The sequence below is a fragment of the Eucyclogobius newberryi genome, unplaced genomic scaffold, assembly GCF_026437365.1.
Source record: "Eucyclogobius newberryi isolate DKJ021-1_F unplaced genomic scaffold, fEucNew1.0.hap1 SCAF_4, whole genome shotgun sequence".
NCBI lineage: Eukaryota > Metazoa > Chordata > Actinopteri > Gobiiformes > Gobiidae > Eucyclogobius > Eucyclogobius newberryi.
This window is the reverse complement of record NW_027316056.1, coordinates 17786327-17797659: the sequence shown is the minus strand read 5'-3', so window position 1 is coordinate 17797659 and position 11333 is coordinate 17786327. Positions and strand designations below refer to the sequence as shown.

The following is an 11333-nucleotide window of genomic DNA, read 5'->3' as shown; positions in this document are numbered from 1 at the left end:
GATTGCATTTTAGACTTCTTCAACTCATGGAGGAGATTATGGCTGAAAAAGAGAACAAAACCATCATTTTTGTAGAGACTAAGAAGCGTTGTGATGATCTAACGCGGAGGATGAGGCGAGATGGGTGCGGATCATGGCAACATTATCCTGGGCAGTTACTTTTTTAAAGTCCTTTTTAAAAGATTAATTTATCCTTTAATTATAGTTGGCCTGCCATGTGCATCCATGGAGACAAGAGCCAACCAGAAAGAGACTGGGTGCTCACAGGTACAAGAATAATAATTTCATATTTATGTAACAATATATATACTGTGTTACATTGTGTATTGTTTACTTAACTTTTGTTTTTATAGAATTCAGAAGTGGCAAAGCCCCCATTCTGATTGCCACCGATGTAGCTTCTCGTGGTCTGGGTATGTCTTTATACATATGTGCAAAATTACAGACAAATCACCCTTGATCTTATAATAATAGTATTTGTCTGTTCTATATACCAGACTTTAAAGGCTAATGTAAATACCTGTATAAAAAAGTCATCTTAATTGTTTGATTCAGTTTCCTTGATTGTTTTTGGTAAGTATAATGGCCAACCAAAAAATCTGAATACGACTCAAAGAAGTTTAAATGTTTACTTCATGTAAACATGTACTTCAAATGTGAGTGAAGATTTTCAACATCTGCTGTGAGAATGTAATGCAGAGTTTGTGACAGTCCCTTATGGTTCGCTGGATTTCTAGTCTGTTTCTTGTTACTGCAGTTCAAACCTCCTTCACCTGGGGCTCTCTGGCACGCTGCCCAAAGGAGGGGTGTATGGGGCTGAAGCTCCTGTGCACCTTTTCTTGTCTCCATAATGTTGTAGATACAAACTGCTTAATGACATCTTTGCTCTAGTTTTTGTTTTCAGTGTCAGTTTTAAGTTTAGGTTAGTTTTTAACCTGAGAAAGGGGGGCAGGTAAATTGTTCATGGCTTGACTCAAAGAATTTGACGTATTTTCTCTTTTCCCCTCTTCTCCTCTCAGGGTTTGGCAGTTCACTGCAGCTGTAACTCTCTGAGCTGCTGTTTCTGCCCCCTCAGTCATGCTAAAGTAGAGGCTTGGCTAGTTTTACAGGAGGGTTTAAAACCCCTCTTCTGTACTTCTTGGGTAATTCAGAGCCCCCCCTGCCCAGTACCCTCAAAGTTTGTAAATCCAGCGAGCCTTCCTTGGGAGAAGCCTGAGGTTCCTGTATGTCTGCCCACCGGCCCGGCCCAAAAGCAGACAGACAGGAGAGAGAGTTATAGAGGGCTCGTCTGGATCCAGTCCTGGTCCAGGGTCTGAGGCGGATCCCGCAGTGCGACGAGAGCAACAGAACCAGCCCGTGTTCTGCTCCCGTCCGTCTCCTGCCGCCTCAGCCCCGCCTTTCAACCAGGACTGATCAGGGGGGACTGGCTACCTTTGTAAAAACAACATGAAGGGGGTAAGTACCGCAACGCCCCTTTTCTCTTATCTCCTCCACAACCTCAGCGTACATGCAGCTACTTCCATCATGCCTGTTAGTCCAATTTCATCACAGCACATTGAACTTTTGAAGAAGATAGGGATGAAATCTGAAATTGAGGTGGAGGAAACTTGAGGAGACTGGTTACGCAGTGCTGTCAGAGCCCCACACCTGTAATGAGAAACAGACTCTGTGGATTCACACATTCTGATCAGCTGTCACATTTGCGTGTGAATCAGGTCAGCCTAAACAAACCATGATTTACAGTACGTCATACTGCAATTCATTCAAGAATGCAAACCGGTCTTTTGATATATATGGATTCTACATTATGTTAATGTCATCATTGGCTTGGTTTGTATGGTGACGATCTTCACAGGTAAGTTAGCTCAGTAGGATTCATCTTCTGTATTGTATTGTAGGCTTGTATTGTAACGTCATCTATTAGTTTAGTATAAAAAAAATTATGTGGTGTTAACATAACTCTTTTTCCCCAAACACCAAATGTTTACATGTAATAGATGTGGAGGATGTCAAGTTCGTCATCAACTATGACTATCCCAGCTCCTCCGAGGACTATGTTCACCGTATAGGACGTACAGCCCGCAGCACCAACAAGGGCACTGCCTACACTTTCTTCACTCCTGGAAACATGCGCCAGGCCCGAGACCTGGTCCGAGTTCTGGAGGAGGCACGGCAAGCCATCAACCCCAAACTTCTGCAGCTTTTGGACTCAAGACGAGGCGGAGGCGGTAAGACATACCTCTCCTATAATGTCTTAATGTGACGGTGCATGTTGACATGTTATTTGACCACTAAACCCTGTCACAGGGGGACGCATGCGTTTCCGTGGCAGCAATTCTAACAACCCCAACTTAATGTATCAAGAGGAAACCGAGCGGCACATTCGCACTGGTGGAGCCAGCAAAGACGGGCGTAGCAGCTTCAACCGCGACAGCCGCAATAACCGCGACGGGGACCGCTCCAGCTCTTCATCGTCCTTCAGAGATCGAGACCGCAGAAACAACTCTGAGCAGTACAACAATTACAACAGCAGCAGCAGCTACAACTCCCGCAATGGGCCGTCAGGGGTAGGGGCTCCAGACCCGCCCAACAAGCCCCAGGGTCAGTATGGCCAGCCAGCTCCACCGCTGCCCACTGCAGCTCCTCAGCCCCTCATGGCTCAGCAGTTCTCCTCACTTCAGCCTCCCCTGATGGGCTTCATGGCCCAGCCTCTGTACCCCTTCAACGCCGCACCTGCGCCCCCTGCTGGACCCCCACCTCCTCGAAAGTAACAGTTTTCTTTTGTGTTTACAGTGCATCTTTAAGTCGTAAGGGCTAATATTTGTAATCGTTTCATTATCTACTCTGTCCAAACTGCCTACTCTTGTGTGAAAGCTTTAGTTGTCAATTTTCTGTGAAACTTAGTAACTATCCAAACTAATTGTAGCTCTCCTTGGAGAAATGGGTCTCAAATGTACTGCAGTAATCAGTTCTTTGAATCAATGTCCTCACATTCCATTGATGCTTGTTCTAACCTTTTTTTTAGAGTAGTTTATACCTGTATAGAATGTATAGAATGTGTTTGTACTAAAATGCACGGGCCAATCAAACCCTCTGCTGTCCTGCCCCTTTTACTTTAGTTAGATTAATTTTACAGCTTTTTTTTTCAGCTATTACTTGTTACATGCTACTTGTAATACTCTGAATAATAGTTCATTTTTTTTGCAGTACTCTTTCCTCAATAAATTGTGTTAAACGGAACTGAAAAAAGTAATTTGCTTTATATTACCGGTACACAACAACTAGTAGTAGTCTGATCACACATTCCAGGCACAGGAACGTTTTAGTTGTTTGATCGTTCATTGTTGGAAATACTAAATTCATGTTTTACTTTGATATCCAGGGATCTCACACCTGACCTTTTTATTTCTTCATAGACCGTGTCAAAAGAACTTTTCTGTTTCTTCCATTTGTTACATCATGTACAGTTTTAGGCACATATGTGGTAGAATCAGAATAAAAGTATTGAACTTGGTTATCTTTGGGTCAAACAATGAGGCAGCAAAGGAAAATCAACATTGTACTTCAGATGTTCGGAACAAAACATGCAAAAAAGGACAGACGGAACAATTACAAATCAAAATCCTGAGCATACGTGTCTTAGAAAAAGTGCAAAAATAAAAACTGATTAATATAATTGAGGGGTATAATTCTAAATGATCCCTTTACCATTTTGACACAGCCCCACATAAATCCAGCCTTACCCAGTGGCACGGAACCGTAAACCAAAATCATCTGCTGAACACAACTTGATGTGTCGTAAAAAACAAACAGTAACACCAGTCATACATTATTACTCTTCCATATTTTCTAGTATTTCATAATCATTTCAACAAATTGCATTTTTATAATGATTAAGAAATATTTTTTTTTATAGATTAATCGTATGAAACATGCCAGCATTAGATTTGTTCATTCAAAGCGTGGCTCACTTTTGATTGAGAGAACATTTACCGTACTACTATTTGGGTATTTTAAAAGACATTAAATGGGGGATTGTTTTTTCTTTAACATAAAACAGACCATTGCACATGATTTTATAGAGTCTTTTGTGGTTTGCTGAAAGAAGAGTCAATGGAGGAAGGCACAAAGTAAGCACAAGACCAGTAGTAAATTGCACAATTGGTCTTCTTTTTAAAATGTAATAAACAATCTCTTCATAAAGTTTCTTTAGGGTTCTTCATCTCAGAGGCCGCCCCATGCGTTTGGAGGAGGAAACTGGTCAACGTCTCCGGATACGTCATAAAAGTTGTCATTTACGTTAAATGTGAGTTTGTACCGAAGTCGCACCTTCTCCTGAAAAACAAATGAACAGGTTAATTATAAAAAGGTGGAACCTAAACAGTTTACTTATGACATTTTGGTGTAAAGATGTTTGGTCATTGTCAGTCTTCTTTTAAAATAATAATAATAAAATGTGCGTTTATATGATTAACACGTTTTTTCTTACATTTTTAAACAGTTGCAAAATATTTTTGCAATTTATTTGTAATTGTAATACAACAATTAATATCAGATACAACAATAGCTACGTTTGCAACACCAACATTGATATATTATCAGATTTCTGAACTGTTCAGATGATTTAAATAAAAAGAAAACCGCAGAATCTCAAGCGAGTAATCAGAGGGACAATGATCGAAAGGAAGTCAGATGTTTTACTTTTGCCGTGTCAGAAAAATCTGAATCAGATTTTGAGTGTGATTCAGTGGGAACTATTCAATAAAATAAGAAAATGCAAAACGTACCTTTTGAGGATTTGCCAACAGCAGAATCTGTGTAATGGCAGCTGGAGGCAGAATGGGGTTGAAGGCTGGAAGTTCAGTTGCAGTGGGCGGCTGTAGTTTGACCTTCATAATCTAACCACATACAAACGGATTAATACTTTCCAAAAACAGTACAATATTGTACGTTCTGTGTTTTGTAACAGCATAAGGGCTGAGCTGGGTGGTATTACATTTACAGTAACCTTTTGAAAAACTTACTTCTCAGAGTTTCCAGGCACTGTACTTTTACTCCTACTTATGTATTATTTATATGAGATAGCCCCATGAGATGTACCACCTCTTTTTCAAAAGAGTCCACTTATTTTACATTGTAACAGCATTGTAGCACTCCGTCCCACTGGTTATGTTGACAATATTTCCCCCCTCATTTTATGGTCCATCCTTTGAAAATATCAGTTACTCTTTTACTAATATTTTAATCTGACTTGAGTCATATCTTTTTACTTCAGCTTGAGTACATTTATTTTGAAGTTACTCTTACTTGAGTACAATTTTGGCTGCTCTATCCACCAGAATCAAGGTCTATGTAGTTTGCTTTACTAATTTTCTTACCTTGGGAACAGCTGCCTGGAAGCGTACATTGGTGATTGGGACGGGGGCTGAGGACAACATGGAGATGATCACAACAAGCACATCTGGTCGAGAGGGCGGACAGTCGCGCGCAAAAGTAAACAAGACTCGCAGACTGTGCTTGTCCATTACAGTAACAGGTAATAAGGTACCTGAAAACAAGAGAAACAACAAACACACATGTCCAAAATTAGATTATAAAATGTTTTAATAGGTCTGCAGTAAGTTTAATTACTCGGTCTGATTGATTCCAGCGGGACTGTGACATCAGACAAGGAAATGCTTTGTTGAGGGTCGATCGAGGGCATGGACACAGGTGCAGAAGCAGTGACTGGAGGGTCCAAAGGTGCAGGACCAAGAGTAGAGTTAGCCTTGCTCTGCAATTCCCGTAATGAGACCTTACTGTGGGTCTGAAGTTTGTCCCTATGTGAAAGACAGAACAACATGGGTCAATACTTCTCCAGACCCTTTGCAGTTTTGTCATTCATTCATTCATTTTCTACTGCTTTTTCCCCGTTGGGTGTCGCGGGTGACTGGAGCCTATCCCAGTGACTTTGGGCCTAGTCTGATATCATGTCAGGTATAAACATATGACCACCAGCCAATGGTCTTAAACAACAGATTAGACAGGTTATGTATAAAATGAAAGACACATTAACTCCTTCAGTCAGTAAATGTGCTACACTACATAACTACTTCACGTTAGGGTTAATTATGTTATGTTATAACCAGATAATCTTAATGTTATAGCTGTATATCAACTGGCATTTTTGTACCATTTGAACTGCTGATTTTCTAGTGGTAAGGACTGCTGTAACAGAGTCTTCCCCAGTAAGTCCAAGCCATCCAAAGCTTTAACTGGTGCACTACCGCCCTCTGTTGGTGAGGCTTGTACTCTCTGGACAGCAGACGGGAGCAGCACTGCAGCTGGGATAGGAGTGGAGTTCTCTGCACTATTGTGAAACTAAAAAACAAGGACACATTTGCATAAGTTTAACTGATTTACAAACTAGAGGGGCGTACAGGATTATAAAGCCTACCTGAAAAGTTGTGTGGGGCGTGTTCTCCGTAACATTCAATCCTAAAAATAAAATAAAACAAAGGTTTGTTGTTGGTGACATAAAATGACACAGGTTGACTTTATTATGATGATTGAAAAGAAAATAATCCTGAAAATACATTTAAAAAAACAAATCTAAAAATGTGAGAAAAATCTAAATACAACCAGAAATAAATAATAGTTTATATTACATAGTATTTTGTCATGTTTTAAATAAATTCAACTGTGCCTAAATGTGTTAATAGTATGTTATATTGAGATAATTCTTTTAAAGATTTAATGAGAATATATGCGGTGTTGCATGTATTTTTTGAAGTTGGGTTGTACAATGGCCAAGTATTTCTCTTTCTTATGGTCTACAAAGGTGGCCCTTTTGAAGTCTGAGTGCAGCCGCAGCAGCAGGACGGATGCACCCCGGACAGCCAGAACAGCACCTAATAGTTCAAACATGTGCCTACGTTGCTAACCAAAATTTAATGGTTTATAAAACATTAGGTCAGTACTCCACACTGAGCTTTTACGAGTGGGATAATTTTCTGGTAATGAGTGTTTTTACCCAGAGACATGAGTTCATCGTCCAAAAGGCTGATGCCCATATTCTGGGTCAGGGTCTCGAGGCTGGAGGGGTTTGTGCTGGATGGCGCCGAGTCAACCAATGGATTTATTCCTGCCAGGTCTAAAAGTGCTGAGTGGCTGTTGACTGAGACTGATGAGGACAATGAGAGATTACAGTGATTTCATAATTTTTTTTTATACACCAACTTTGTATTGAAAGACTGACATTACCTTCTTGTGATTGCGTTACATCATCTTTATTAATCACTTCACCTTTTACGAGCTGCCTGTACATGTTTACAACTTGGGTCAATCTGTCATTTGCCTCCAAGATGTCACCTAGAGCAGAAAAGACAAATAAATGAACAAATCAGAATAATGATTGATTTTTTTTATGGCTACTTGTATACTGCTACAATTCTAATTTTAAAAAAGGTGCACTGCGTAGTTTGTCTGGTGGCAGATTGTCTCCATGGAGAGATTATAGCTTTAAATGAAATGCTCCACAGTGTGCCATAAAAATAATCCATCTAGCAGTTCTTTTTCATCACAGGTGTCTCAAAAATTCCTTGAAAAACAGAGGTATTCACACTGTGAGCAGCATTTCCTCTCCACTGATTTAACTGCTTACCTGTTTCCATGAGGATAGACAGGTTACAGGAACATTCAGTGCAAAGCAGTAACAAGCGGGTGACGGAAACTCCACCAGACAAGTTACACAGTGCACTTTTAGGTACATTTATTCAAGCCATTAATAGTTTCATATGTATCACAATTGTCTAAAAGCAGATAAAGTAATCACAGATACCGAGAGCATCATCATTATCTTCAGTGTCACTGGCTAAACGGAAGAGTGTTGGCCTCATTTTCTCACAGCGCTGGTAAAGATCCTGGAAACAAAAACGGATTACCTTTGATACTTTATTTTCTCTTGTACAGTGTCTGTGTGCAAAGCGCGGCGTAACTTGCTGACCGGTGCAGACCTTGATGAGTTCCTGGTTGCTCTGAGAACTGCGCTCCTTGCTGTAGCCCTCCAGCAGCTGGCTCAGCAGGCTCACACTCTCGTTCACCTCCTGGATGGCATTAACTCGTTTTGATACCTTTTCCACACGCTTCTGGTCCTGATTAAACACACGAAAATGCTTTTGTCACATCTACAACGCCAAAAAGTGTTTTCTTAAAAAACAGGTGTGCTTTACATTTATTATTGTGATTATAAATATCGTTTTACAGCAATTTTGAGAAACAACAGTCTATAGTTTCAGGCAAGACAGTGCAGGCAAATAGGGGGGGAAAACATCTTCTGTAGTTTATAAAAAGTGTAAGAAAAAATGTATATAATGTTTTCATGGTAATTTTTTGTAAATGAAAATATAACAAAATTGCACATATTTGGGCATGTAAATTGGAAACATTTCTTACTTCGTTTTCACTAGCTACAAAAAGAGAGGATAAGAAAATTCTATCTAACTGAAAATTGGCATTTATTCATTTTGCCCATTTTTTTAAGTTAAAACTTTATTAAAACAGGTTTAGAACTAGAGATCAATAAATCCTTGATTAAAATCCATATATTCTATGAGTATGGCAATTGATAGCATGAATCAAACTTTTTCATAATGGCAATAATTGGCATTATAAAAATCAAATGTTTCATTTGAACATTGCAAAGAGCTCTTGCATTTTGGGCCACACCCACCTCTTGAACCATTTCCTTAATGAGTTTGTTTGCTGCTCTTAAATCATCAGGATGTGTGCTCTTCAATAACCGAGACAGTGCCTACAAAAACAGGATAAGACATAGGTACAAAAAAGGAACAGGTTTTGTAAACTGTTTACCTACAAGTATTTTCCCACCCAGGTGAAAGTTGCACATCGATAATCAGTTGAATCAGTTGAAATAAGTTTTTGTATCAAATGAACATTGGGAGAACTAAGCAACTTCTGAAAAGGAGCGACTACACAAATGGAAGAAACATTTAGGTTAATTTGTACATGCTTTCTTTAAGTGTTGTATATCGTTTAAATGTTTTGTACTTTTATTCATTTAAATGAGAGCATGCTCTCGAAGGTCCTTTCCCTGTATGAATAAAGGTTAATAAAATAGTTTCCACTCAAAAGATTGAGTCACAAACTGATGCAGAGTGAGTTCTCAGTATCCCACCAAAAGCGCAGGAATGTACAGGTCGGGTGAATAAGCACTTACAAACTTCGATCCAAACTGCTCGACACGCACGTGAAAGAAGCATAAATTAGGTTTAGTTTTACCTTGGACTTCTCTTCATCGTCAAAGATGGCACTTTTGGCTCGAGGTGGAGGTGGTGGGAGGGGTTTGTCATCAGGAAGGACTGGATCCTGCTTGACAATACCTGGAAGAGAACAGGAACATGTTTAACCTTAGCATGGATACACAAGGTTTATGTGTTTTTAACAGTTTGATGCGAGTATAATGACTGCAGACGATGATTCTGATAAGTCAGAGTCATCGTCTCGGAGTATTCAAGCACATTATTCTAACTATATACAGTGATTGTTCAATCACACATGTATCACCATTATAGAAAGAGAAATGACACAAAGAAACAAACAAAACAAAACATTAAAAAGTAACTAAATGCAGTTGGCATAAAAGTAACTTACACAAATAAAGCATTTCACTGAAGTGTACAAGTTACAGCTTACCCTGCTTTTTCAGCATGTGATAGGCTTCTGCAATTTTGGCCTCATCTTGGAGTGTTAATGTCCAGCTGTACATTATTTCTATGACTTTCTTCTTCACTGGTTCTGGTGCCCGAGAGCCCAAATACTGCAAAACAAAGAATAACAAATTACAATATCTTATGGCACCAATTTGTGTATTTATATATGTATTTTTTAGTTATTGGTCAATTAATGTGTATAATTTGGGAAGCAACCCCAATGTGTTTATTTAGTGCATGTGTAAAGAAAATCTGGTGACACTTTGTGTTCAATTATTGTCTGGTCTATTGATATATATTTTCATGCAGCAAAATTTTGATTGATAATTACCTTGGGTGACACCACCTTGATGAGCTCATTGAGGAATCTGAACTTCCCTACTTCAGTGTGAAATTTCTTCCCACAATTCTTCATGCAGGTCTCAAGAACCTGAAATTACCGTTAAGTATTGTTGACAGACTGTGAATTACATTTAAGTTACATAATTATGTGAGGTGCCTTACTGTAAGTGCTTGCATAGCCTCCCACTCCTGGGGAGATTGGATTTTGTGGGCCAGAATTCTTGTTGCGAGCTGGGGACTGATATAAGACAGAATGTGAATGGTTATTCCACTGTAGTAACAACACTGTGTAGATCCAACATTAAGACTTACCCTTCAGGTTCATTGTTGAGCTGATCACAAAATTCTTTGATACAGTCCCAATCAGTCTCTTTATTTTGGGGGCTAGTAGCTGAATCTGCATGGAAAACAATTACACATAACTGATTACTAATGTCGTTTTACGATCACCAGTCAACATGGTCAGTATTTTGCAGACGAAAAACAGCCGAGGTTGCGCTGCAGAATGTCACCAGTCAGGTGGTGTGTCCCTGTTCCTGGTTGTGACAAATACCAGGTCAGTGGACTAGATGAAGCTGAGTATTGTCACAAATCAAGCCAAGCTTTAAACAGAGAATACTATTCATTCTCGGTGATACTTACACGGTGGTGTATTATGATTATGATTTATTTTTTTCAAGCGCAAAGCAAAATCACTGAGACTTCTGCACTTTTGACATTAGCTGCCTCGACACAAATATGCTATGCAGCTCTGACAAAGTGTCATAATGTGCCAAGGACACACGACACATCCTGGTTTAACTTGACCGTGTGTGGTTCTAGACAAACCCTTCTACAATCGTACATTCATACATAAGTGTAAGAGTGACTTACTGATGCGAGACTGCAGACTGGCCTCTTCCGGAGGCGGCGCCGCCATGTTGGACTAATACTAAACAGATGCGAGTCACGCGAGACTTTCACTTCGTGGCGCGAGATTTCACGCTTGAATAAATTGTTAATAAACACTTCACATGATAGACATTTTTAATACACTAACACTCTCTTTTGGTGTGGTTGAACGAGAATTTTCACGTAAATAAAAGTAAGTATGTGTGATGCCTTGAGTCGTTGATGTGCGCTCATTAGCGTCACCATCTGGGCAAAGAGTGAGCTGCATGGTGACTTTGGGAGGACCCGGGGACAGGCGGCAGGGACCTTGAGCTCTACAACAAGAACAACGCGTGATGCTCAGCATCAACTAAGGACATATACCATAGGGGCCTATATGTTTTGTTTGCA

The 11333-nt window shown here is 39.7% G+C and overlaps 2 protein-coding genes across 4 annotated transcripts in view; one reads left to right on the top strand and one right to left on the bottom strand.

The window, feature by feature from the left end:
- Positions 1–3097, top strand: part of ddx17 (DEAD-box helicase 17) — a 5824-nt gene extending 2727 nt beyond the window's left edge. For both annotated transcript variants that reach the window (XM_072463826.1, XM_072463825.1), the window contains exons 10-14: positions 14–124; positions 206–267; positions 354–413; positions 1998–2228; positions 2308–3097. In XM_072463826.1, coding sequence (XP_072319927.1) covers positions 14–124; positions 206–267; positions 354–413; positions 1998–2228; positions 2308–2771 — 928 coding nt within the window. In that variant the 3' untranslated portion in view covers positions 2772–3097. The remainder of the gene's footprint in view (positions 1–13; positions 125–205; positions 268–353; positions 414–1997; positions 2229–2307) is intronic.
- Positions 3098–3385: 288 nt separating this feature from the next.
- Positions 3386–11005, bottom strand: LOC140378140 (ADP-ribosylation factor-binding protein GGA1-like). 2 transcript variants are annotated; one of them, XM_072463827.1, is made up of 17 exons: positions 10926–11005; positions 10365–10449; positions 10215–10290; positions 10042–10140; positions 9694–9817; positions 9280–9380; positions 8711–8791; positions 7995–8132; positions 7820–7901; positions 7243–7350; positions 7013–7162; positions 6437–6477; positions 6173–6360; positions 5632–5819; positions 5379–5548; positions 4788–4898; positions 3386–4335 (listed from the first exon to the last, which is right to left on the bottom strand). In XM_072463827.1, the coding sequence occupies exons 1-17, from the start codon at positions 10969–10971 to the stop codon at positions 4225–4227; spliced, it is 1899 nt and encodes a 632-aa protein (XP_072319928.1). In that variant the 5' UTR covers positions 10972–11005; the 3' UTR covers positions 3386–4224. The 2 variants fall into 2 exon arrangements, with proteins under 2 accessions (XP_072319928.1, XP_072319929.1); XM_072463828.1 differs by having other exon boundaries at positions 7013–7156.
- Positions 11006–11333: the final 328 nt, after the last annotated feature.

Coding starts and splice junctions, on each gene's coding strand:
- LOC140378140 (XM_072463827.1), bottom strand. CDS start 10,971: ATGGCGGCGCCGCCTCCGGAAGAGGCCAGTCTGCAGTCTCGCATCA. Junction 10,291..10,364: donor CTCAACAATGAACCTGAAGG/GTAAGTCTTAAT, acceptor GTCTTATATCAG/TCCCCAGCTCGCAACAAGAA. Junction 8,133..8,710: donor TTAAGGAAATGGTTCAAGAG/GTGGGTGTGGCC, acceptor GTGTTTAATCAG/GACCAGAAGCGTGTGGAAAA.